Source organism: Gasterosteus aculeatus, chromosome 13, assembly GCF_964276395.1.
Source record: "Gasterosteus aculeatus chromosome 13, fGasAcu3.hap1.1, whole genome shotgun sequence".
In the NCBI taxonomy this organism is placed as follows: Eukaryota; Metazoa; Chordata; class Actinopteri; order Perciformes; family Gasterosteidae; genus Gasterosteus; species Gasterosteus aculeatus.
Genome location: NC_135701.1, coordinates 20,441,577 through 20,469,323, shown reverse-complemented (window position 1 = coordinate 20,469,323; position 27,747 = coordinate 20,441,577). Strand labels below are relative to the sequence as shown.

Here is a 27,747-nt window from a genome sequence, read left to right as displayed (position 1 = left end):
CTCCTCCTGCGTACTTCCCGCTGCTTGCACGGCGCTGCAGGTTGAATCCATTGCGCCTGTTTCCTGTCACATGGGCTGGAAACAGGATCCCCGCTCGCTGCTATCTGTTGCCGTGTCTCTGGTGTCGGAGGCGCAGAGGCTGCGGGACCTTCCTTGAAGTTCAGCGACTTTGCGGCTGCGCCCGAAGTCGGACTCCTGCAGCGACGCGCACAGTCGGCCAGCGACGCGCACTGCTCGGACCAGCAGCTCGCCGGCGTACGCGCATCCTGTCCGCCGTCCGCGCGCGGCGCGCTTCACCTGAGGGACCTCTTTAATCGCGCGATGGATTCCTGGACGGTCACGTCGGCTCTCCTCCTCGCCGGCGCTATTTCCTCTGCGGCTTTCAGCGTTTTCGACACCGGTGAGTCAAAAGTTTTTTTGGCCCGCGGACGCGTTCCGACGGAGTGTCTCTTTGGCGCAGCGGACGGACTGTTTGTCCCGTCGGAGGGTCAACCGCGCACACGAGCGGGCGGTTCGTTGACGATCGTGTTGGAAGCCGTGCGGCTCGATCTGGGGACCGAACATGCCTCATAACTTCATTTACAGTTCGCCGTCTTGCTCAGAATCCGCCGGCGCGACGCGGTTCCCCAAACGACACCACGTCGCTAAAAAAAAACAAAAAAAAAACGAAGCCAGATATAGTTTGGCTGTGAATGAGGGAATGTGATGTGATGGAACACTTGTGTACCCGAACCGCATCCAAAGGGGTCCTCGGACCGGCCGAGCCCCCCGTGACAGAACACAAATCGAACCCGCACACAGAAGAGCTCAGGAAACATCTGGAACCGATGTCACGTTGCTGCCCGCTCGGGTGAATGAATCAGGGATGCGACGGGCAGCTTTTACGCACCGGACTCCGGCCCGCGCGCGTCTACCCCCCCTCTCTGTTTACCTGTTCTGCATCAGCTTCCAATTTATTTCACTGCAACCTTTTACATCCCCCCCCCCCCATCCCATTTCCCAATGGCAGGACATCTCTATGATGTGTGTGACCTCCATCGCGCGGGCGTATCCCTGATCCGCATTACCGGCTATTATGTATTTTAATGGAACTATACAGCCCCCCCCCCCCCCCCCACCCCCAGGAGAAAGAGGGGTTGCTTGCGTCCATCTGCAGAACTTGAAAGTCGCAGGCGGATGGAATGTTTCGTTTGAATGTGCAGATCTAATAACGATGACCACACAAACCGAGCTCCTCTTTGCTGTAATTTGTGCCGCGTTTCATGTCGAAGCAGCAAATCCTCCTGCTTTCCTTTTTAATTTTTTTGTCTCTTAATTATACCCTTGGATTTCAAATTAGAGGGCCCACCATCTGCTAGTGCGTAAGTACTCCCATGTGTACCTATGTATTAACAAAGTATTTAAAGCGATGGTGTTCCCCCCTCATAACACTGGGAAGGGGGAAAAAAAGAGGCCCGGTTTATGTTTTAGTTTAAGTCAGCTGTGCCATATTTACTGTACAGAAAAACAATCATTTCACGCGTCTAAAAGAAGTGCGTCTCTTGTCACAGACTGTTTGATGCTCTCCTTTTTGCCACGTGAGTGAAACCTAACAACACCTCAAGTGTTCCCGCTCCACACTTTTATCATTTATGTCATTTTATCAAACATTCTACGATTCTTTTAGGGGCCGTGACTCAACTCTTCTGCGGTGGCTTAGTTCAGCTTTGTTTCCTATAATCACAGAGTGTTTGGAGCTACTGAAGGAGCTCAAAGGCAGAAAACATTCAGCCCTCGGAAATCAAGGAGTTTCCAGGCGTGCGGTTTGGTGCTCCTGCTCTACGGGAGAGATCCAATCAAAAAGGCTGATTGGGTGGAGGATGGATGGATGGAGGAGGGAAGGTGTTCGCACCGAGACAAACAGAATACGTCGCCGATCTGCAGCAGCAGCTGAATTATGTAGCGCGGCGTGCTTGTGGTTTCGAAACGTCCGTATGCATTTTATGAACGTGAACTCTTATCGGAAGCGTCACTGACGTGTGCAGATGTGAATCCTTAAACATTGCATTAGGCACGACCGGCCTCGCCACACGGGCTGACAATGGGCCCCCGTTGGGACGGTCCCGCGCTGCACCCACGCGGTGCCTTTGGTTTATGGCGGCGATGCAAAGTCTCATCGAGGCGGAGGACGCCTTTTTCGTCTCTGCAGAGAGACGAGACTCGTCGCTCAAAGGGATTTTCGATCCAGTCGCAGTGTGAGCGAGCTGCTATCCTGTTAGCGCACGCACAGAGCTAACCACCAATATCAATCGGCAGCTGGTTAGCTTAGCACAAAAACTGGAATGGCGGGTGGGCACAGCCGGCTTTGCTCCGCCCACAGGCCGGCTCGGCTTTGAGGTCATGACCCTGTCGAGTACATTGATATTTCATGGGGAGATTCCAGAGCGCGTTATCAATCGAGGAAGTGAATCAGACGATGGGTGGGATGAATCCGGCGTGGCGCCAGACCGCCCTTCCGTAGGAGGACAGCTGTTCGCTCCGGTCGCGTCGAGCTGAGGCTCGAAAAGTGCTGCGCCGTGACATTTCCCGCGAGCGCGGAATGCACCCTCATTACGCGATCCCCGAAGACTGGCGCCGTCAGAACGGAGTCCGAACGGAGAAAAGCGTCAGGTGAACATCGGGCTGCGCTCGACCGACCGCGGCTCGGTCCGATCGGAGGAGGCACGAGGTGCCTCATGGGCTTTTCTTTTCATCTGCTGCCTGCCAAGTCTCCCTCTGCTGAACAGGACACGCATGAAATAACTTGTAAGGCCACAGTGGGAGGATTCGCAAACGCTCTGTGCAGCGAGGCGTCTTATCGTAAACTAACTTTCCACAGGTAAATCAGCTCCTTTCATTCCGGACCACATCTTTATACTTTGTTCCTTTAAAACATTGCGGCCATTGGGGCAGGAAAGGGGGGCGGTTTGATTGGTCCGGTTTCTTATTTATGGCTGGACATCCATTTAAGCTGCCGCGCGAACTGGCAGCCCCGTGTTTCATCTGGCAAACCGCCGCTCACTCGCTCTCTCCGCCGGTCCGATCGCCGTCCAGCGGGGGCGTCCGCGCCCTGAGAGCACGCGGCCGCAGACGGAACCCCCGGGAGTCGCGCGGCCCTCCTGGACAGCAGCTCGCAGGGAGGGTTCGGGTTCGGCGCCGCCCCCGATGCACAGCGTCCGCGTTCCCCAGATGGCGTGTGGCCGGTGGGAGTCGTTGGACTTAACGGCGAGTCATGCTTACCTGTCTGGGAAAAGGATGCCAGAAGCTTTTCAACAGTCATGCAGGGAATATTTGAGTGCGGCCTTTACCTTTTCTTCACCTGTCTTTAGGTTCAAAGTTCATTCTTCACGTTGGAAGATCTTGTTTCACCAGATTCTGGTCGTATCACATGACCAACTTGGTCAAAAGATGGATATCGCCATTATTTCTTATTATAGGTCAGTTAATTCGTTGGGAAAATAGCAAAATAATTGACCATCACGATGTCTAATGAGAAATAACTAAACATTTAGTAAGCAGAACAACAAAGGTTTGACATTTAGCCGTTTAAAAATTGCTGATTCATTTTATAACATGCAATTAATGAACTAATCAGCTGATCATTTCAACGCTGCGTCTGTGTTTCGGAGCGGAACGGTTGAGACGTGAGGCTGCTGCTCCCATCTGGAGCCTCAATAAACCTAAACAACATTCCTGCTTTCGCTTTCTGAGGGGCCACATCAAGTACCAAACCATGAGGCCCCACATCCTCAATCTGCTGTCTCTCATCCAACACACACACGCACACACACACACACACACACACACGTCTGTCTTCGCCCGACACACAGCCGATCAGCACATCCGTCCCGACTTAATCATCTCTCAACTTATAAAAGCACTCCATACAGTGCAGTTTGTCACTGTCCTGTGAGACAGAGGGATCTTTGTGTGTCTGTGAGTGTGTGTGTGTGTGTGTGTGTGTGTGTGTGAGAGAGAGAGGTGCTCTGAATCGTCTGCCTTCAGAAGATAATAACAGAGCGTCTTCAGCCGCCATCTGAGGAAACGCGAGCTTGTGTTGGCCGACGTGACGGCAGCGTCGGTTTGAGGGGAGCCGGCGGGTTCCTAAATAGTTTAACATCGGGGCTTTTCGGCGTTGCGAGTCAACCCTGGTTGCTCGTTGCGGGGAATGTCAGAGGGCATTATGGGAAGAAGGCGAATGGGGTCTGCGCCTCTGATGTGGGCCCCGCGGTCCCTTCAGCTTTTCCGGTTGAGGGATGGAAACATCTCCCTTCCTGGTGAGCTTCTGTGCTCCACACAGAGAACTGATACTTTCAGGTTCTGGGGATCAAGGCTGGAGTTTAAAGCCCCCCCCCCCCCCCCCCCCCCCCATCTCCCCCCGTACTGGGGACTGTCAACATTTACCCCGATAATAATAAATTAACAGCAATCTGTGTGGAAATTGGCAGGAGGAGAGCTACTCAACATCTTTGCAATGTGAGTCAACTTTGTTTCTGACTTTTCACAATAACTTCAACAGGCATCACAATGAAATCTTATTTTATAACTCTTTTTTTCACCAAATTACAAACGTGGAGGTGAGAATCGAGACGGTGGTTAATGTACACTGTCCCTAAATCAATAAACACATTAAAAAAAAAGGTGTATCTGGTTATGATAAAATAATGTCGTTGCCTGCAATTGATTATTCTGCTTTTAACATCTGGTAATATTAGTAACATTGGTAATATCTTCACTTTAGACACAAGACGGTGTTTTTCAGTTGGCTTGCGTACATTTTTTATGAGGAAACGTCCGTTTCTCAGCTGCTTTCGTCTGACTTTTTGAGATGTACGTCCCTCGCCTCCCATTCAAGGGCACGCGAAGCGCCTGCATCCATCACAGGACCACGGAGAACAATCTACCGGGGACACACGGTTGCTTTTACTGCCTATTGTCCCATCATTCATTGTAATCATGAGGCGGCTGACGAAATGGGCTCATCTCCATAAAACCTTTGGTGCACTCTGTTAAACTGCATGCTGCTTTTAAACGTCCTCTAGGCTGCACACAGGTTCACTCCGTTTCACAGCGAACCCAGTTTGCTCCTCGTGTCGTGCACAACAAAACCAACCAGGCTGATCGACAGTCACATAAATGACATGCACTTTTTTCATGGTATAATCACTCACTGAGACAAATTATTGAAATTATTGCAGTTATTTAGATTACTGTTTATTTATAATGTTCTAGCTTAAATGTGTTTATGTTTAGGATCCATTTTTTATGCATAACAAGTCGGGAAGAAGCTCATCCGCTGAACCTCTCCCAATATAGTGTTGTGCATTTCTATGGGAGATTATAAAACAAGCCATAGCTGGTCATGAAAACCTCCCGGTGGATTAATTAATAAAAAGATTATTAGAGGCTCGCGATGGCTGCAGAGAGAGACGCACAGAGTTCAACTCACACACAAAGTCTGGAATGGAAGAAAATAGAGCTCATGGTACTCCACATGTTTTGACTTGTGAGGACAGGCCAACGTTTTTGAAGAATTCCCTAATTTACTGAGAAGTAAAGTTGCATCTGGCTCACAGTTGGCCACAGAGAGGGAGAGAGAGAGAGAGAGAGAGAGAGAGAGAGAGGGAGAGAAGCTGCAGGACAGAGACGTCTGCTTCGGTGTCAAGCTGGTGCCCGTTCACTCCCCGATGACCTCAGGGTGGCGCCCCGGGAAGGTCAAGTCGCGGGCAACGCCCCTCTGGTCCTTCGGTTGCCAAGGGATCGGACCGCCCGCCAAACCGCTCGACCACCGAGACGGAGAAACGGAGCCACTTATTACAAACGCTGTCTCGCTCGTTACGGCGCGGCTGCGATTCGCGTGCCGTCGTTTTGTTTAATCAAAGCGCCCCTCCCTCCGTCGGGGGCCGCCCCACCTTTCAACCGCTCGCAACTCTTTCATTTATCGTTTCCTCAACGTGTGCAAATCAACACCTGCTCGAGGGGGGGAGGCGACCCGGCATGCAAAGCAGCTGCAGGTTACAAGCTTCCAGGAGTCCGGGAAGTTGCAGGAACAGGAACCCCCGTCCTGCAGAGGTTGAGCGCGTCCGTCCGGCCCGTGTCGACCGGGACGGTGGTTCGTGAGGGTTTTCTTTCGCTTGCTCTAAAGGTCAATCGAGACCAGCCGGTGTGTGTTTTTTTTTTCAGAACGCGCTGTGACTTTTTTGTTTCGGATGCGCCGTGACCTCCTCGCTTGTTCTCCCGCGACTCCTTTCGTCTCTTTAATACCATTATGTATGAGCCGTGTTCCCCGGCCTTGACATTTGCGTATGCATGAGGGAGAGGCACTCCGCTCCGACGCCCGATGACGTTCCCTCTCTGCCGCAGTCTGAGCCCGTCGGCCCGGAGCACACTCTAAACCAAGGAGCCTCGCGTTCTTCCATGAATTCCATTAACTCTCAAGCAAACAATGGGTTCGTCATTATCAAAACTCAATTTAGTTCACGGACGATGGAGTTTTAAAGATTCGAAACGCCTCGGGCCTGGAAGCGGGCTGACGCGCAAAAACATTGCATGAAATTAAAAGTTCCCTCCTGGACGCTGGAGGTGTGTACAGACGGGAGCGTTATCGGCTCTGGGCCTGTTGATAAAAGGAAACGCAGCTTTGCTATTCCCTGACAGCGCTAATGTGTTTCTGCATTTCAGCGAGAGACAGGAGAAAAAAAAAACTATTAAGACTTCTGGTTTGATTTGTTTTGGTCGCAGCGCAGAACCGCTCTCGCCTGCCGTCTGAGTAACCCCCCCCCCCCCCCCTTTGAACGTACTATTAATAACGCTTTTGAAATAGATGGATCAAGGCAAATTAGCTGTTATTCTTCCTTTGATTCGAATGAGCAACATGTTCCAAACATCTCGCCAGCGATTGGTCGGGTGTTTTCGCAAGACGCTCCGCGGGCCGACTTTCAAAGCAACCATGTATTTTTGTGGTGTCACGTTCAAGCCTTGACTTTTGAGAAGCGTAACCGAGAACATAACGGGAGGATATTGAATTGCTACTGTGTGAGACGTGACCTGTCCGGCGAACCTAGTTCTTTTTATACTGCAGTTATGCTTGGGCCGGGGCCACGTAGGTCCGCACTGCGCTGCGGTAGAGTAATGGCAACCACTTTAAATAAATGGAGCGTAATTTCTCCGCGGAGCCCCGGGGTTCTGGTTTGTCTGGTTTCTCTGGTTTGTGTCCAGCTGCAGCAGTCTTGCAGGCCAAAGAGGAAAATTGTCGCCTTTCCTCTTCGTGCAGGAAACGCCCACGGACGGCACTGATTTGACCGAAAACAAGTGGACGCGGCTAAGTGGACGGCAAACAAAAGGGACGGGGCCAAAGGGCGGGCAGAGCCAAGGAGGCCGTGACGGGGGGAGGGGGGGGCAGTGTCCGTTGGATCAGAGCGCGACCGCTTGTTTCAGTGTGGTCGGCCTCGGACCATTACAGTCGAGCACTTTCCCAAACGGCCATCGCGCCCTGGAGCTCGGCGGCGGCTGATGTCCCCTCGCAGTTTCCACGCCCCCTTTTTGAAAGAGGCTCGAACTCAAAAGGGAGCGAAACCCGAGTCGCTCGAGAAGGGCCCCCCCCACCCCCCCCACCCCCCCCCGAATTGAGTTGTCTGTCCTGCGCCCCGAAGGTGAATCCAGCTCCCCCACGAGGTGAGCAGGGGCCTGAGCGACCGGCGGGCGCGCTCGGGGGCCGACGCTGTGAAAGGGAATCCGCGGGCCCTCAATGGATCCTCCGGTAATGGATCCCCTTCTTTGGGGAAGGACGGTGGGAATCCCCCCCCCCCCGTGTCTTTCACCAGGGCCGTCTGGTTCCCAGTGCTGCTGCTCTTCCCACAGCCCTCGCAAAACCACAATGAAAAAAAGGATCGCTTTCACAATCGCGAGGAGCAACTGGAGACGCGGCTGGTTAAGAGGGGTCTGGGTGATGGGCGCCGTGGTCCCCTCCATTGTGCCGTTGTTATTGTGTCCTTGGAGGTGCCGCGGTGTGTCTGACAACCTTTTGTGCGATTGGATAGAGTGGAAATGGACAGATTAAAGCGCTAGACGTGCACAGTCATAATGTGTCTCCCCCTTATTTACAACGGGAAAATATTTGCGTCATAAGTGTAAAAAACAAGGGTCCTTTGATGAGGCAGCTGTAGCTCCACCACTGTATCCACTCTGCAGATGTTTCTGACTGTTTGTAATAACAACATAGATGTTTAGGGTGACTATTTTGATTTTATTAATGAGGGATTATGTATTTTTTAGTTTATGCATCAAAATTCAGTCCATAATATCTCAGCAACGCCTGGAGGGAACTTCTTAAATTTATTCACGATTCAACTGATTGAACTGATTATATTTTGGGGGGGGTCATAGGTCAAGTGCACAGCGACGGGCATCTTTGTTGAATCTCCCACGGTTCGCCTCAGCTCCTCTCACGGTTCGCCTCAGCTCCTCTCACGTCTTTAACTTACGTCTTCCATCTGTTCAGAATGAACATGAAGCAGCGGCGCTGCTTTTTCCTTTCTGCTGTTGTTTGCGTTAGCAGGGGCAGGTCGCATCGCTCCCTCCCCCCCTCGACCCGAGGCCTTTATTTACTTTAAGTCCGAACCTCCTCTTCCCCGCACAGGAGGTCAGGAGAGAAGCGACAGGGGAGGAGGGGGAGGAGGGGGGGTGTATAAGTGTATAATGGTTGAACTCAATCCCCTTGCAGCAGCATCGAGAGCAGCTTCAGCACGAAGCACACGTAATTTACATTCCTCAGACAGCAGCGAACCTGAGCGCAAACAGGACGATGGAAAGCAGGTGTGTTCCGCCGACAACCTCGGGCCTCCCCCGTGGTTCAGCGCGCCTTTCGGTATCCACCTGGTTGGTATGTTTGAGGCCCCCACGTGCGGATCAGAGGTCCAGGCGCCGTGCGCGGAACCGGAGAGTGGGGTCCTGCGAGAGGGAGAGCGAGCGGCGAGCCGAACGTCTTGCACGGTGTTACCGCAAATCGATTACCGCCTTTGACAGTCTGGCTCGTTGTGAGACACGTGCATTCAAACACACACACAGACAATCTCCACAGCGAGGGCGGCGAGAATGGCATCGCCACAATGACGCTGGCCCCACCGCCGAGGGAACAAAGGCGCCTGTGTGCGTGTTTACGTGGGTGTCCTCCTTTTCCCTCCACATCGCACCCATCTTAAAAATACTGCGGCTGCTCCGCGGATGAAAATTGCTCCCTTTCATTCTCACTGTAGGGGCATCTGGGGGAGGCGGGGGAGGCGGGGGCTGGAATGATGTGGGTAGGAGCGCAGATTAACACATGTTTTGTCACCGCGCGCGTCTTTATCGGGGCATCGCGACTGTACACGTTGACCCGGAGATCGTTTTACCATCCGTTTACCAGCGTAACGCTAATGCATTTTCTACAGCATTTGAACAATAGTAGAAACAATGTTCACTTCCAAAGTTAAAGCCTGGTTAACAATCTTTGGGGATCATAAAAATAAAGAAACGGTCGCTGTTTCGCTCTTTTCTGCTTCATTCCTGCTTCCCCTCGTGCTTTTAGTCTCACTCTCTGGTTTAATTTAGGACGGGGCCGATCGGCGACACACCAACGTCTCACCTTCTGAGCTTCCCTCCTCGCACAGAGCTCCTGCTTTTCTCTGCCCGGCCGCCAAAGTCTTGTTTGCTTTGCTGTCAGAATTGGTCTGCAGCCGGCTGGGGGCGGCGTGAGACTTCAGCCTCCATTTGTCTGACTCTGTAAGCGTTGTCTTCTCGTCGGACGGTGGCGCGGTTTCATGGCGCGGTTAGCGTTGGCGTGTGAGAAACTGCAGGAACGGGAGGTGAAGAGGCTTTTGATTGTGTTTTAAAAATATGGCCTCTTTTTTGAGCAGATGTGGATTATGACTTGAGGAAACGGCGAGGAGGAGCCAGAGGGAGGTAATTGAGCGTCAGGTCGGCTGGCGGCTCTCGAATGTCCATATATTTTGCCAGCGGCTTTTTCTTCCCAGGGCTTCAGGAAGTCCCTGAATGTCCTTTACGTCATTGTCTGCAGCCCATCAGTCACTCACTGAACGTCTGCCAGCTGCAGCTCAGGACTGTCCGCGCTCACGCAGCCACGAGCCAGTGTGCCGCGTTCTGTCAGAGAAGCTCTACAAAGGTGGACGTCCCATCTGCCCCTGCACGAAGACTTTTAAAAAAGAAACGTTTTTGATTTGCCTGCAACGTGCAACTTCAAACAGAGGTTTTCGGGGGTTTTTTTTGGCAGCGCGCTCTGCCCACCGCTGGCTCCAGCAGATTAGACTCTTTCCATTACGGAGCTAAATAATAGGGGCCCGCAGTAGAACTGGATGGGGCCGTGGTTTATAGGTGCTACCCGGCAGCTTTGGCACGGAGTCCCGCGGCTCTGTGGCTACCGTGGCGGTGAACTCAGGAGGTGGTGCGGCGGTGGGGGGGGGGAAGAATGGTGGTGTTGGAGGGCTATTTTTGGGACTGAAGGAGGTCTCGGTTTATGGCCTGGTTATCCGGGGCTGCAACGTGTGACGGAAGCATCACACCAACAGAAGGACTGTAAAAAAAAAAACACCAATAACTCGATGCTTTTCTCTTTGCATTTTCATTAACCCTGTTGCATGATGGGAACTTTTTTTTTAAAAGCCTGATACGGGAGCGGTGTGGCCCGCTAGCTGCCGAGGTGTCGCCTCTGACGGGGCCTCGCCGGGTCCGCGGCCATCAGTGAACGGCCGCTCCTCTGAAGTCTGGTGCGGTTTCGATGTGGAAATGGACGCTTGGCGGGGAAAACTGGAACCAGACTTGTGTTGCAGCCAGCTGTCCCCCGCCCCCCCCCCCCGCCTCATCCTAGCGCCCCGCCCCTCCTAGAAAAGAAGACTGTAACCCCGCTACATCTGGCCTGGTTTGGCCCGGGCCCCCGCCTGCGTCGCTCCGACATTAATGAGCCCCACAACAGTAATGGCTACCAGGACGCAGCGGAGGGGGGGGGGGGGTGTTGTGGCAGGTTGTTCATTAATAATCCGGAGTTTCTGTCATCTTTGTTTGTAGCCTTTGGAAGCTCTCTGAATATTCAACGCGCCGCCTCCGGTTTCTGGTGGTGCGCGGCGCGTTTTTTTGTTCTTTTTCTGCACAACGCTGCGCGCGCAACGTTTCTGTCAGCGGCTTTCTGCGTGGTTGTATCACAGCGGTGCTCGTGGACTGAGCCCTGCTCTGCTGTCCCGAGAGCTCCAAGCATATAATAAAGATGGAAGGAAGTTTTTTTTTATGTCAGCCCTCTGCGAGGAAGCCGTCGTCTATAATTATCGCTGCTTTTTCATCCCTCGTGGCAAAACAAATACAGGCTCTTGTGTGACCTGGCATCGCGTCACAGGGGAGCCTTTTTTCTTTTTTTTTGCCGGCCTGTTTGTGTGTGTTCTTGAGATCTCCATCGCCGCGTTTTTTTTGTTTTTTTTTCCCGAGCATCGAGTGCATTTGAAGTTGCAATGTGGAAGTCATTAGCCACAAATCCCAACCAATGTAATGACAGGGCGATTAACTCTCTCTCTCTCTCTCTCTCTCTCTCTCTCGGGGATCCTCGTTCTGCCGTCGCCGAAGTGGTGCTTCAAAGTTGTGAGCGTAGGCCCGGGGTCACGGGGCGAGTCTCCCTCCTCCACCTCCCGGACCTTTTCTATTCGTAGATCTGCATATGGATTTCACAGGACACCCCCCTCCCAATCCCCTCCCTCCCGATCCCCTCCCTCCGTCTTTCATGCGGTGGTGGTTCTGTTTCCCGTCACGGGCCTCTGATGAAAAAAAAAAACCGCGAGGAAGCCCCGGCCCGTGTGACGCGAGTGCAGCAGTTGCTCGGTGACCGGGGGGGAGGGGGTGTGACGTGGGGAGCGGGCCCGCGGCGGCGGTCCCAATCATTAAATGGGCTCTTCGCTTCCTGCAGGATAAGGATGAAACGCTCCCCGTCCACGCCGATCCGAAGGGAAATTGATGTGTGGCTTTCCCCTGAAAGGACCATTCATCTTTAACGACGGCCCCACTTATCTCCGCGTCCCGCGCACATGTGCCACTTCCCAATCGCCACCACACCGCCGCCACCTGGAACGCGCGCCTCCTCCCGGTGGGGGGGGGGAACTAAACGCTGCCATATTTACCATCTCGCCAGCAGTTGCCAGCAGGCGGACGATGTGCTGACGGGCTTCCGCCTCCGTCCTCGGAGGAAAAGTTTGTTGAAGGAGGAGGGGACACATTTGCAAAGTCATTTGGCTCCTTTCTTTTCTTCTCCTGGTGCAGCGTGACGAGCGGCGCCGCACGCGGCCAGATTCAGTCATCTCGACGCTCGCTCGCTCTTCTGGAGGAGACGACATTTCGAAGGACATAAACCTCATTTGGGATGCGGCCGGCTGCCCTGTCGCTGCCTGATGGTATCCTCTCTGACTGGGGACCTAACAGTCCTGATTGCTTTTGGGGCAGCAGTGACTCATGATTGCACCTCTGCAAAAAACAACAACTCAATAGCGGCTTTTCCATTCTTTCTCACTCCGTGGCTGCCGGCATCCAGAAAAATAGTTAATAAGAAATTGTTCACATCTCCTCTGAAAAAACAAATCAAGGAGCGCGTAGCGCTGCGTGTGCCGCCCAGCATCTCCAAAGTCTTCCACGGGTTAATTCAATTTAATTCAATTCAACTCAATTCAATTCAATTCAATTCATTTTATTTTTTATTGCCCAAAATCGCAAATTACAAATTTGCCTCAGAGGGCTTTGCAGTCTGTACACATACGACATCCTCTGTCCCGAAACTCACACATCGGCACAGGAAAAACTCCCCAAACAATGAAAAAAACCCTCAGGGGAAGAAACCTCAGGGAGAAGGTCAGAGGAGGGATCCCACTCCCGGGATGGACAGACTACAATGGATGCCATATGTACAGAACGAACAATGTCAAACACCTGAAACGTGCGTTATGTAACAACGTTGCACCACTCTCGTCCGTCCCTCGGGTGAGGGCGGCGGAGCGCTTTTGTAGCGCCGTCAAGCTGTTTTATCTGATGTGACGGAGTCGTGTTCGGGCCTCAAACACCCGCGACTGGATTCACGACCCGCCGGTCGATGCCGAGGTGGAATCAATCCCCTGTGAGAGCCATTCAGAGTGGAGAGACAATAGAGAGGCGTATTGAAAGCGGCAACCCGACGCCGTGCAGCTCCCTGCTGCCGTGGATGGCCGACAGGCTCCACCGAACAGCACAGCCGAAAAAAGCTTAAATTAAAAAGCAACTTTTGGCCGCCGCGCAGAGAACAGCTGGGGCCTTTGATTCACTCTGAAAGGAAGCGCGGTTATTGCAGAGGAGGCAGGAGGCCGGGATGCGTGTTTGCGTGCAAGCTAGCCGTTGTAAATATTGCAAAGCATAGTGGAAAATATTGGAAAGCAAATCACCGAGGGGGGCGTGATGATATCCAGCGATGACCGCCGGTCACCGGCTGACCGCAGGCGTAGCGACGAGTCCCCATGGCGACGGGCCAAACAAGCCCGGCACTGTTCTCTATCTGGGCCGTGTTTGACCGACAGCCATCGAGTGCATTTTGGACGGCGGTAACGTATTACTGCGCACCCTGAAAACCAGCCCTGCAAACCGTTGAATAAACACCGCGAATAGACGGGTGTCTTCCTCCGTTTGCTATTATTATGCTCATATTTTCCAACCTAATGCAATCAGAAGAGGAATTCCGTTGTTACCCCCCCCCCCCCCCCCCCCGCGTCCCCCCTCCAGGCTGAGAGTGATGAGTGTTGATGCCTCATAATGCTCCCATCAGGCATTGTTTATTTGAATTCCCTCTTTTAGGGGAAGAAAAACCTTCCACCGGCCATTGTTTTGCGCTGGGAAACAGAATCTCTCTCCCTTTCTGATTTGGCCACATGGTTGTCATACACTTCCTGGAAATCAGAGCCATGTTTGCTTTGGTTATATGTCCGTGGGCCATTTTTCTTTCTTCTTCCTCAGTGCTCCTGCGTTGACATTAATTAAAACAACGCAGTGATTGATCTCGCTTCGGCTCGCGGTGCTGGCTCTGACATGAATTGAGCGCGGGCGAAGAATCCGACTGTTCTGTCCAAACTCGGCTCAAGACACATTAAAACATTTAAATCGGCACGAGGGTCTTTCACTGAATCCAGATTCTCAATAAAGCCGCTGACTTTCACTCGCGCGCGTTTCAAACCATCTGGACGGACTTCTAACCCGCCGTCGCTCTTCTCTCTCCAGAGTGTTACACCGCCAACGGAGAGGACTACAGGGGCTTCCAGAACCAGACCGGCCTGCGGGCCGGGAAGCCATGCCTCTTCTGGAATGAGACCTTCCAGCACCCTTACAACACCCTCAAGTACCCCAACGGAGAGGGCGGCTTGGGCAGCCACAACTACTGCAGGTGAGTCCCGCCTACCTGTTTCCACGAAGAGGTAAAGCTAAGCTAAGCTAAATCAGACCCTGAAGGTCCGCTTGAATGTTAAAGATGTAATATATAAATGTGACAGTTTGAAGTAAAGATTATACAAACAAAACAGAACAGATATCTAGTGTGTGTACTGTGCACTGTACGTTTGTTAGATATATTCCGCCATATTGTACTTTCTTTTTTATGAATTCTCCACAGGACATTTTATAAAGAGGGCGTAGGATTAAACTGTGCTCATGTGGTTCCTGAAAGGTTCCCCTTACTGGCCTGGAGATGAAGCTTAGGAGGAAAGTTCCATATTATTCTGCAAGCTTTCCACTCATTTCAACGCCCTGCATTTCAACTATGTTTCATCTCAACCGCTCCCCTGTTTCTGTTTTATTGTTGTTGTTACCTAAAGCAATCTCCTTTTGTGCCGAGAATCCATCAAGCAGCAGCGATTCACAGTGTAAAGCTGACGGTCTTATTCGCGGCTTTGACAACCGGGAGTCATGTTATTGATGTCAAACATCAGCACCTTTAAACCTCTTCCCAGACACGAGGCACTCGGCTTTATTAATCGTTTTTGGCTTCATCGCGGGGGAGGGAAGGCGGGGGGGGGGGACCTGCTCAGACATTTGCCACTGAATATTTCATCGGTTCCATCGTTTGTGAGTTTGCGTCGACTGACCTCGTGTGTCGTGACTCAGTTCCCAATTGTGCCAAACCGTAAGAAACAGAACCCCCCCCTCCTCCTCCTCCTCCTCCTCCTCCTCCTCCTCCTCCTCCTCCTCGGCCCTTAATGCCTCTGAACTTTTCTCCAGCTCATGGTTGTAAACTCATAACGCAGCAATGCTTTGAAGTGGCACTGGGCGGATTTCTGCTCACTTCAACTGGATGTGAATCGTGAGGATTTATGAGTCGGAAACATCGAGGCTTCCACGTCCAACGGGCCGATCCCAAGCCGTCCAAGCCGTCCAGCCCCTCCGTCCAATCGGAGGGGCTGCAGGGGCCAAAGTGACCACTTCGCTGACGAAGGGGGACGGCATTCAGTCCAAGTCCACGTGTTTGTGCGCGCTTCTGTCCGCGTGCACGCGCGCGCGCCCGTCCCTGCAGAGGACAGGATGAGTCTAGATTTCTTTTTGACAGAAAGGGGGACGACGGGACGTCAATTTGTGCTGCACATCTCCTCATTTGCATGAAGGGCAGCCGGCTGTTGACGCGCTCTCTTTCTTTAACCTTCAAACCGCTTCTCGTCTTCCTGCGTCCGTCTCTCACGTTACGCTTCAATCAGACATTCCGGTCCCAAACACCAAAAGGCGGTAAGTCATGGACAAAAGGAGGGTGGTGGTGGGGGGGGTAATCAAAAGGAAAACCAGAGAGACACAGTGCGGTTTTGACCCCCGAGGCCGATTGGGGGTTTATGAGCAGAGAGCTAAGGCCAAAGCGCAGGTGGACGATGTGAAGCCGCGCGTCTCGGCCTCTTAACGCGGCTACGAGCCAGATGTTGAGAAGCGGAGGACATCAGACTCTCTTCCTGTCCCGTCACTCGTGGTTTTTTTTTTTTTTTTTTGCGAGTCGGTCGAGAGGACACGAGGAAAGAGCCCTAAAAGCCCCCCACAATTCATCTTTACAGCCCGCCATAAAAGAAATAAAAGAAAACGGTTAAAGTCGGGACAAAACGGAGCAGGGGGGGGGGGGAAATGTCACATTGTTCTCCGGCGAAAGAAAAGGAGCTTTGAGCGAAAGGACAACAGCTCTTGTGTCTAAACCGAGACTCATTTCAATGAAGAAGATTTCGTGTAGCGGAAAGCAAACGATCCGCTCGGCAGTCTGGGATTGAGCTCAAGTACCTTTTTGACCTTTTCTAAATACTTCATGACATTCACGAGGAGAACGTCGCACACACACACACACTGAAGTACTGGTATATATTCTCCTTTATTGTTCCAAACAAACTACTGCCCCACTGCCCCCCACACCCGCCCCGGTGCATTAGTATGAGGGTGTGGAGTGACGGTTCAGTGGGTGGTTGAATGGCTTTGCCAGCCATTTCCCAGCTATTTATATGCAGGTGTGTGTGTGTGTGTGTGTGCTGTATAATTTATGAGCGTCCACCGGGGTTTCTAATGCTTTTCCCTTCATAGATGAGATAATGGAAATGCCAGAGTGAATAGTGTTTCCCCGGGTTGATTGTAATTGAATCTACATTATGTCAGGTGCGTATCTGAGTTCGGGGGGCAAACTGCAGAAAAGCGGTTCACCGCTTTCGTGCGACTTTCGTTGCGTTCGCCGCCGCGCAGGCTTAGTTAAATTGAGGGAAATAGAATAGAAGTGTCCCGAAAGCATCAAGCCAACATTATGCTCATCCCGGCGTTCAGTCTCAAAGCAGCAGAAGAGCGAGGAGCGGGGCGGGCAGGTGTTCCCAAAATAGCCCCCCCGTCTCGTTTGAGGTGCTCGGAGGAGTTAATGTCATCTTTTCCACTCAGCCCATGAAAGAATCTGGTGTCTTCTCCACATCTCAGGCGCGTCGTTCCTCTCAGGGACACGCCGTGTAACATCACAGCCTCGTATCTGCCACAAGTCAGCAAGTACAGGCATACATGCACAGACATACATGTACAGGCATACATGCACAGGCATACATGCACAGGCATACATGCACAGACATACATGCACAGACATACATGCACAGGCATACATGCACAGACATACATGCACAGACATACATGCACAGACATACATGCACAGACATACATGCACAGGCATACATGCACAGACATACATGCACAGGCATACATGTACAGACATACATGCACAGGCATACATGTACAGGCATACATGTACAGGCATCCATGCACAGGCATACATGCACAGACATACATGTACAGGCATACATGTACAGGCATACATGTACAGGCATACATGCACAGGCATACATGTACAGGCATACATGTACAGGCATACATGCACAGGCATACATGTACAGGCATACATGTACAGGCATACATGTACAGGCATACATGTCGGCACTCTTCTTTAATACACGCGATCGTGCAGCACAGCGGCAGGCAGCACTTTGAAAGCTAAATAATCCAATTAAAAAGTCTTCTCTCTGGGCAGTAAATTAGCAGCCAAATCACGACCCGGACGAGCTTTTCACCGACACTCTCCCCCCCCCCTCCGATTGGGCGAAATCAGATTTCATCGGGGTTTTGCTTTCGCTACTAATTTTTCGACACATGTTTTTGTGTCTGACAACCGGGCACATCTTCCTAGAAGTGGTGCGGCATTGAGGAAGAACGCCGCGGCTGCTTAACGGGCTGCGATGTCACCGCTCCAGGCCCCGCTCCGCGCGGCGTCCGTGTCCGTCCGCTCGGAGGCTTTTGGCAAGCGTCTCATGACATTACGGAAAAGGCCGCCGCGACGTTGTACCTTCCGCCCGATCCGCGCCTCAGAGGCCTCGTTCTAAATATTCCAGCCCTCAATAAAAAGTTAGAATTTAACCAAACAAAAGTCCCTCTTGAATCTCAGTTAAAGTTCCACTGATGAAAAAGCAACAATAGGCATTTTATTCGCAGCCTTCGCACACGTAGTTTGATAGAAATGATTGTTGAGATTTTTATAGGTCGTTTGTCGGTGCCGGGCCCTTTTTTTTTTTTTTTTTTTTTTAAAGGTGACTATGAATTTCCTGGTTAGAGTGCGTGGAAAATAGTTGTTAAAGGAAACCTCTTGAGCAGCAGCCAGCCAGGAACAGCTGGTTTCCCTCTGTGTTCAGATGTAACCTCTTGCCTCCGAGCGCGGGACGGCGCACAGAGCCCGCGAGGCCCGAGGCGCCGTGGCTGTAATTCCCTCCCCACCGGACCAAAGTGTGCGGCTCAAAAAGACTCATAATTGTGCCAATTAAGTGTCCAAACGTCTCTGGGCACGAGAGCGTTTCAACAAGCGTTTCCTCGAGGGCGCCTGATTGGCCGGCCGGGAACCAATGCAAACCCCGCCCCCTCCTTGCCCTCAAGAGGAGGAACTGTGACACACAAACAAGCGCACACACACATCTACACACGCTGACAGCGGCCCGGGTGTCGCCACGTGGGGCCGAAGCCTCTGTGCTGCTCCGGGTTAAACTAATGGATTTCCCTCCATCGACGGCTGCTCTTATCTGCACTGCTGCACCTCAGTTATTCTGACACTCTCTGCTTCCCCCCCCCGTCCCTCACACACACACACACACACACACCTACACACGGACACACACACACTGGCACCTCGGGCAGGATTGATTATGTCTCTCTGTCATGTGGTGCTGGCCTATTCACCTCAGGCCCTGCGGGTGATGTTCCCATGCTTCCACTAATGGGTGTGTGTAGGTGTGCGCGTGCAGGTGTGGGTCTGTGCGAGGGTGGAAAAAAAAAAAAACACCCTTTGGGGTTCGAGGAGTTTTGGATCAAAATCTGAGGAAAGGTGTAGCAAATTACGGAAGCGGCTCCAGATGAGATGTTGGGAGTCTCGTTTCCACGCGATGGGTGCCAGAAGGAGAAAGAGGGACTCCGCGTCCCGGTGGTTGCACCTCGGTGGTTTTGCCCTCTTTAGTTCAGCAGGATCCTCGGGGGCCAGACAAACAGGTGTCTGCCTCCAAATAACAGAAGATAAGGTTTCAAAATGTACCGGAAAACACGGTGTCCTGTTAACACGCGGACATTTGACACCGAGGTTTGTTTCGATTCGGCACGTCGCTAGAATGCAGAACAAATACAGATGAGCACTTTCCAATCGACCGCCGACAACTGAGAAGAAGAGGATACGGTTTGCAGGACATCCAAAGTGCAGTGAAAAGGGTTTGAGGCACTTAAACTTGAGTTCAACCCTAGGAAAAAAAAAGAAGCTTTGTGAACCCCTCATTCTGTGTGTGAACAGAGAGCAGGAAACTCGGCGTAGTGTTTTTAAGAGGAGAAGAAAAGAAATGGCAACGCCCTTCACAACCCGGCTCACAAAAGGCGTAAGGGGATAGTGCAGCGCTGCGGGGCCTTTTCGAGACGCTACAATGCGCCGTGTCAGAAGAGAAGAGAAAAGGTCTCCGGCGTTGGGAGAAACAACAAAAAGAGCAGAGTCATCTTCAACAGGGTTGAGTTAGTCGACGTGGCGTGAACCTACAGTTCACTCTTAATGCCGAAGCAGATCCGACGGAGCTGAAAAGGCCCCCAGACGAGCTTCCAACTGCAGACTCGCTGCTTTGAAATCATTCATCGGCGGTTTGACCGAGAGGGTCACGATAGGAAGCCCGCACGAAGCTTTTTTGAGGCATTTCCCTCGTCTCTCCCCCCGCTCCCCCCCCGTGGCTGAAGTTCGAAAGCGACCGAGGGGGCCTGTTGGCCTCATTATGGCGGGTCCAAAGTGCCTCCATGATGTTCAAACGAGGCCAGAGCCTCAGACAAAGCCCGCCGGCCCGTGTCTGACCAGAACAAAGGGCCTTACCCCCCCCCCACCCCTCCGACCTCTAACCAGCCAGTCGGTCTGGTCCTTGACTGACGTGGCCAACCCCTCAGAGCATGAAGACAATCCCCCCCCTCAGATATTATTGTGCATTCAGCCCCCCTCTGCAGTGAGGCTGTGAGTTGGTCTTTGTGTTTTATTTATTTAGCCCCCCCCCGTTTTCATCCCCAGCTCACCTCTGAGACGGACAGGTGGGAAAACGCCGATGTGCCTCCACGTCACACTTGAGACCCTTAAAATAACGAGACGTGCGATTAAAATAATCTCTAAATAGAAGACGGGGCAAGAGAAAAGGGAAAATCAAAAGATATGAAGCTAGAACGACGGTATTTGGTTGTATCCTCTCTGTAGTAAGTTTTTGAAAAGCAAAATATTCGGGTCCGAAACCAACTCGGCAAAAAATGGTACGTTACCACCTATTATAACCAGTCTGACTTCTACACCCCTCCGTGTCTGCAGGAACCCCGACGGGGACGTCCAGCCGTGGTGCTACATCGCGGACCACGAGGACGGGATCTACTGGAGATACTGCGACATCCCCACATGCCAGAGTAAGGCTCCGTTCTGCCCGCCGCCGCCGTTCACTGCTGTTATCATGTAAAAAACATGCCTCTTAATTGCCGGCCGTCCTCCGGCGATGCCTGGGCCCGCCCTCGCTTCAATGCGAGCTGTCGATCACTCTGCGTACCTGTCTTTTTGTGTTTGAAAGTTCCCCCTTCCAGCTTCTTACCTTGTTTTGACAGGTTTGTATGTTTTTTTGTGTGCGTATCTGCATGTACCTGTTTGTGCGTTCGACTGATTCCCGCCAGAGATTCTTTCCTGGACGGACATGTGAGAGTTTCTGTCTCCTCCACCGGTTTGGCACACACTTACAGTCTTTAATCCGCTGACTTTCATCCCCTGCACCTCTTTAACCGCTCCCGCTGAAAGCCGACTCAGGTGGATCCACCTACAACAGCGTTTGATGACAGAGATCGGAATTCCCGCGGTGGCGGTTCAGATGCAGCGATTTGCCGCGAGCTTTTTCCAAAGTGTACGTGACACATGTTTATATTTCCAAGGCAACCAAACGCTGTATCAACAATTCCCACAATGTACTCACTTTGCATGGCAGGTTGGGTCAAAGGGCCCTCGCGCACTTTGTGTAACTGAAAGAAAACGTTGACTGAACGCGATAGAAGAGATGAATGAAAGTGACAAACATTTAATTGTGAAATACCAGTTAAGTTAAACAACCACCTTTTATCTACCTCTAAATACATCTTTTCATTCAAAAGAGATGTATATATTTTCAGTGTTGAAGGAATTTTGTGATACTACAACAGATAAAGGCTTTTAAAAGACGCTTAAAGCCTAAAAGATACGACGCAGCACGAGTCTGACCTCGGGTATCAGGCGGCAGAGGAGGGACGCCGAGACTTGGAGGGATGTTGTGGCTTTTCTCTGCACTCGGTAGAACCGTGAGCCCTGGAGCGACGCCACCATTCTGACTGGAGCCGTCTGAATGGCTCGCGTGATCCCGTGTGAAGGAGCCCCGGCGTGCGTCCCATTAGACTTTTGACTGAACTCTTTCAGACCACTTGTCCATTTAGCTCATTCTTTTCTCGGCTGGTATCTTGGAACCTTTGTGGTTTGGGAGGAGAGAGGAGAGCCGCCCCCTGTAAGCAGTCGGGCTCGTCCCTTGTCTCTGGTGGAATCAGGCCAGCTTTTGTTGCCGGACGGCTTTGCCACATGCTGGTTCAGCCTCGTTTTTCAAGCGTGTGACTCGTCCTGGCAACGTGCGGCCCCGGCTGTCCGAGGCTCTCGAAAGCGGAGGCGAGCTTTCGCTGTGAGTCTCTCTCTGCAGGGACGCCGGCGAGCTTCCCGCCACGGATGCTCCGTCTCATCTGTCGTGGGAACCACAGCGGCGGCGTGTCGGAGGAAGGGCAACCGTGCCCTTTGTTTTCATTTTGTCTGGCTTTTTGTTTGGTCTGGACCGTCTTCTTGTCTGCTTCTTTTTCTTTGCTTACGTTAGACGTCGCGTGGTCGGTAGTCGGCGGCCGAGGCACCTGGAGCCCGTTGTCCAGCTGGGTTTCCCGAACATCTGACCTCACGTGACCCCGGCGAGCGTTGCACCGCCAACCAGGTCACAAGAGGCCAGAAACACATAGTTGGACAGGGTAGATTAAAGCACTTCAAAAAGGCGCGACTTGAATTTCTACGGCGTGTCACGGGGGCCTCGAGGCCCTGCGTGTTCGCGAACCACTAAAGTACAGAAGCAAAACTTTATTTGTGTGGAATCCCGTTTTCTCTGTGCTATTATTTCATCAAACCGCTGTACGGCAGCGCAGAGAGTCTTCCGAGGTGTGAAGGGTTTATTGGTGGAACCGAGCGTTCTCGTCACAAAGTGAAGGCTGAGTTTGATTGACGCAGAGTGAAGCTGTGCGGGCGAAGGCCAAGACAAAGGCGCTTTGATCCGCGCGCCCAGGGCTCATCTGGGAACAGCAAACTGTGAAGCCAAGACAAACCCGTTGTTCCGCTGTCTTTGCCCGCAACGAAAAAACATGTGAGGCTTTTGCCCATTTCAGCTTCCACCTCTAAGGTTGCAGGAATTAAGTGTGCATTTTTAAAAGGGACATTTCATTGGTGCTTTTCACCCAGATGCTAAGATGCATTACTTTCTGTAATAAAATGTATTTTTTTTTTGAAAATGTTCCATGACACTTCTACTTATTTTATACATATACATACATACCTACATACATACATACATACATACATATTTAAGTAATATAAAATATAACTCATTCTGTAAAAAAGAATGTCGATAATACAATGTGTACTCTTACGTAAATCTTTGACATTGTTTCAGTTTTTGCTGATTTTGGGGAATCTGAACCGCAGGTAGAGACGACACGCCTCAAGAATAACCAATAAAATAATATCAATAACCAATTGAAATAGCTGACGGTCTTTACATACGTAGGTTATATAGAGCAGTGGTCCCCAACCACCGGCCGTTTGGTACCGGGCCGCACCACAAGCTTATATATTTTTTTTTCTGAAAAATGTTTTATTTTGAAAATTGACCGGCTTTCGTACTAATTATATGCGCTCGTCCCTCTGACATATTCCCCACGCGTCACCAGGCGTTTTGCATGAAAACGGTCCGTGAGGTAAAAAAGGTTGGGGACCACTGATATTAGTGAGTATTCATGATTACATCCTCACTGTTTTATAACCAGTAAAAAAGTACACAGTAACTCTAAGCAACATTAATTAACTTTTTCACAAAACTGAGATCAATTACTACTTAAGTAAAATATTTTTCCACCACCTAATAAAGTTAGGACGATTAACGAGAAAGAAAAATCAATATATCCCTTGAGAATATATCTTCTATTTATAGAAAGTACATAATTAGCAAGCTACTACGCGGTATTTTAAGGTGCGTCTTTGTTCGCGCCTGAAGTTTTAATTGGACTCGATAACTTGAATACCTCTGTTAAAGTTGACGGTTCTTGAAAATATCCAAGTGAGGTAACATGTGATTAACCGTGTCTGTCACCGTGGAACAATAGTCTTACTACCGGAGGCACCGCATCCATCTGGCAAGCTAAACAGCCCCACCTTGAAGACATTAGAACAAAGTGGTTACGTGTTTGGCCCACGGTTTTATTGCCAAGCGCGGAGGAAAATATGCAGTGATGAGCTATTGCCTTCATTAAGATTGATGTATGAGACGCTAAATGGCCCTTTTGAAGTCGTGAGACACTGGAGAAGGCCGCCAGCTCGAATGAATCGGACCGGAGATCCACGTCCAAGCAGCTAGAAACAGACTCCGTGGTTTTCACAGGTCTTGTTTTTGTTTTTTGTGCTTGTTAAATGTGAAGTTTTATGAAGTAAAAAGGAAAAATACCACCACTTTTTTGAAGAACAGAGGATTTGCTGGGCTAGAGAACACACAGAGAGCCTGAAACAGTCCAGGTAGCAGGTCGGCTGTCAAAATAGGGCTGTAATTAAGACTGATTTCTGATGTCTCATCAAATGTCCTCACAACTGTTGACAGATCGGCATGAAATGTGGTGCAGACATCATGCGCGGCCCCCAGGAGAAGAAGAATCCCAAAGTGATCCCCCTTGGAGTGCTCACGGGTCAATTTATGTCCGGGGTGTTTTTATTCTTGATGCATTTCTTGAGTTATTACACGATCGGCAAATGATTAAAGGTGTCTGCAACAAGCCACGACCGCGTTGACTGATAACTGTGTTCCAGGAATATGTAATTACGGTTCAGAGACAAGAAGGAGTCTGAGAGGTGTCGAGACCAGACAGGAGCAAAAATCGGGGGAACGTTCAAGACAGAAATTGGAAATAAACACGCCGAGGCATGTAAAAATATTACTCCCCGTCCCAAAATATGACGTAACGTGGATAAGGTTGATGGGTCAAAAATCCTCTTCGAGCTCACTCAACTGTCATCAGAGACATGGCACAATATTTCCCCCCCGAAGAGGTCGCGCACCAGCTTTACCCACAGTCACTGAGAGGAGAGAAGATTTAGATCGAGACCTTCAAGGCGAATGAGTGAATAAAAGACAAATCTCAGATTCGCAGATTCAGGCCAAAGCGAATCGTTGCCTTGCAGAACAGGCTGTGGAGCTTTTAACCCACTCATTGTTATTCTGCTCTGCTCTGTGACCTCTGACTCCCCCGTGGCTCCACCCTCACCTGCCCTCGGGGGGGAAATACCTGTCTGCAGTGACGTGAGGGAACCTTCAGTCAGAAATTAGAGAGTAGAAACTCTTTTTACGAAAACAAGCCGCTGGGACGTCAAGTAGATGTAATCTCTCAGGCGTCTCTCTGGCTCCTTCCAGAGTTAAACCGGGCCGGGGGCCATTAGGGAATTAAATGTATTGATTATGAGGCGAGCCTGTTGTGTAGCATGTTTGCTAATGAGAACAAGGAGATGGCCAGTGTCTAGCACTTGTCTTGGAAAAGAGGAGATGAATAGCTCTCAGGAATGAGGGCTCGGAGCCAAATGCAGACCTGCAGGTGCAATAAAAGTCCTTGTTTTATTGGACATTGTTGAGCTAGTCTCAGTCAGGCTCACGGCGCGTGGCGTGCTCGTGTGTGTGTTGGGAATGTCTTAGCACGCTTTTTAAATATGGAAATTAGCGCGCTGTGAGCTACATGCTAACATCAGCCTGCTAGCGTTCTCCCACTGACAATGCTAACATTGCTGATGTTGACCTTTTTTAAAAATGTATCTTTTTGTGATAAGCTAAAGCTAACGTTAGCTAACTACCTAGCTAGCAAAACATGCCTGTTTTCCAGCCTCAATGATCACGTTAGCCGGGTGATGTAACAGTAAAGTGTGCGGTATTTTTGAGAACAATATCGTAGCTCTAACCGCTCACCTTCGCTCCCAACGTTAACAACTGTTGGATAGACCGCCGTGACATTTTCTGACCACGTTCCTGATGTCCAGAGGAAATCCCTCTCTGGGATGTCTGATTGAATCGCTCCAGTAAAGTTGTCTCAAACCAAAATGTCAGCTCACAAGACGCAGTTTGTAATCTAAAGAGCACATTAACCCCCACACACACCTTTAATAAGGCCCTTTGATTAATGACTGCATGTGTTTTTCTCAGAACAAAAAGTTTAGGGCTGATTAGACCCAACAAACCAATCAGCAGGCGCTTGGTCATTACTTTCATGGTGATTAATGGTGTTGTAAGCAGTTGTTCTTGTTATCCACAGTGTCTGCAACAGTGGGGGCTTTTTCTCCTTGTTTTCATTAAAGTTGAATGATGTAAAATTGATGCACCTTTGCTTATATGTTCAACCAGCATTTGAACGTTGAAATGAAAATGGTGTGTTTGAGCCGACTGAGCGGTAGAATGATGGTGAGCGGACGGGGCTCGGGGCGTCGTCTTCTCGTCTCGCGGCCCCTTCGGTGTCAAGTCCCCCCCTGCGGGGACACAAGACTTTGTCTTGTCAGCAGTGTGGCGGCCATTTTTCATCTCTTCGCCGCATTGTTCGGCCCGGTCTCTCAGACGAGGCACTGATTATTCATTTAAAGCCCCGGCTCTTTCCTCTTCCCTCTAATTAGATGGTTATTCCCTCTCGCCGGGGGCATTGATCTCCTCCGTCTCAATCTTGTTGCAAACCAGCCTCCCACCGCACGCGCACAGAAATATTTAAACGGCATAAAAGGGGACACACAGATACAGCAAACGTGCACGTGACCAACAAGAAACAGTGGCGTCTCTCTCTGTCACACGCTGAGCATCCCACTGGCTAAAGTCACCCCGCGGGAAACAAATACCTCTCTCATTCTGCCCGATAATAAGCGCCTTTATTGTCCAACCGAGCAGACTGTTCCCATTTACAGGCTGGATAATTTATGATCTCCATAGAAAAGCAAAGCATGAACCCCAACAGAAACACACAACAGCCACTCCCACCCTCCTCGCAAACAATCCGGAGTTTCCAGAGACGCTCGTCCCCCGGGGGTCGGGAGTCGGTGGCATATTTCTCGGATCGTCCCGCGCTTCTTGCATAATGATAATAATAATCACAGGCTAGATGAAACGTAGCAGCAGCTGTATTTGTTTACGTATTGAATACACTGTAACGGCATCATGGGGTAATAAATGGAGCGGGAAACACAGTGACGGAGAGACGTGATAGGGGGGGGGGGGGGGTCACATAAACACCCGACTGTGATAAGTCTTGTTGGTTTGCTTGATTTGTTGCACTTAGCATTCCTGGTGGGGCGGCGTCTGTTCCAGGAGGGGGTGCGTTTGTGTGCGTGCGTGTGCGTCAGATCTCAAGTGCGAACCTGGCGGGAGTGTTTTTATTTAAAAATACATCCAGCCTTTTAGTGCTTGCAGAGTGCTAGAGGCACCATTGACTTTGTGCTGGTTTGTCTGTGTTGGTAATTGAATGTTAATGAAGCTGCTTGAGGGACGATGTTGCCCACGATACATTTTTTCTTCCAGGTTGAGTTTCATTTCTCTCATTGGTCGGGTGAACTTATCACAGATTGATCTCTCTGCTGCAGATTCAATTCACTTTCCCATAACTCATAAGTGACATCCAAACTAAATCTCTTCAGACGTCTAACTGAATGTGAGAAAAATAATCCATGGAAGAGATACGTCTTAATTAAAAACGCTCCCAGGGTTACGCGGCATTAGCAGAGAAACATTGAACTGTTATGATGTGATAAGGGAACGGAACGTTGACGCTCGGCGAGGGGCCACGAGTTTATCTAGTGGGATCAAAGTCATGAGGATGACGACTTATTGTGTTTTCCAGAATGTAACTTGAGTGAAATCACGACTGGAACTTTCAATTCCATATTCTAGATTAAGTCTATAAGAATATATGTTCCTAAATATTTGTTATGGACTAAATAAATCTTTTTCGATAGCTTGTTTCATTTGACCATCTGTCCAAAATAACTTTTGACAATTATAGAAGTGAGATACAGAAATATTTGTTTGAAGATTTAGTCATTCAAAGAAAGAAAGTCTCTCTTTTTACAGAAACGCCGTGAGCACATTTGCATTATAGGTGGAGGTTGTTCATCTTTGCTGCTCTAAATCAAGTCAACCAGCACATATTAAAATGATGGACTCAGAATATCTAATATACATTGATGTGCAAAAGAATTGGCAAAGAAAAGGAGAAGAAATTCTGGAAAAAGGCCAAACTTTTTTTTCACCATGACTGTAATAATTCAAAATGGAAAGCCCACTCCTGCATCCCCCCCACCCGGACGGAGCCGTCCCAGTGGAGATGTTTATTATGACCAGTAAT

The 27,747-nt window shown here is 50.6% G+C and overlaps 1 protein-coding gene across 3 annotated transcripts in view; it reads left to right on the top strand.

Moving 5' to 3' along the window:
- Nucleotides 1–27,747, top strand: part of kremen1 (kringle containing transmembrane protein 1) — a 53,844-nt gene that overhangs the window by 15,989 nt on the left and 10,108 nt on the right. For 2 of the 3 annotated variants that reach the window (XM_078086220.1, XM_040196413.2), the window contains exons 1-3: nt 9–400; nt 14,281–14,443; nt 20,399–20,490. In XM_078086220.1, coding sequence (XP_077942346.1) covers nt 322–400; nt 14,281–14,443; nt 20,399–20,490 — 334 coding nt within the window. In that variant the 5' untranslated portion in view covers nt 9–321. Of the gene's footprint in view, nt 1–8; nt 401–14,280; nt 14,444–20,398; nt 20,491–27,747 lie in introns of those variants that run through there. The other variant, XM_078086219.1, reaches the window with a different exon arrangement.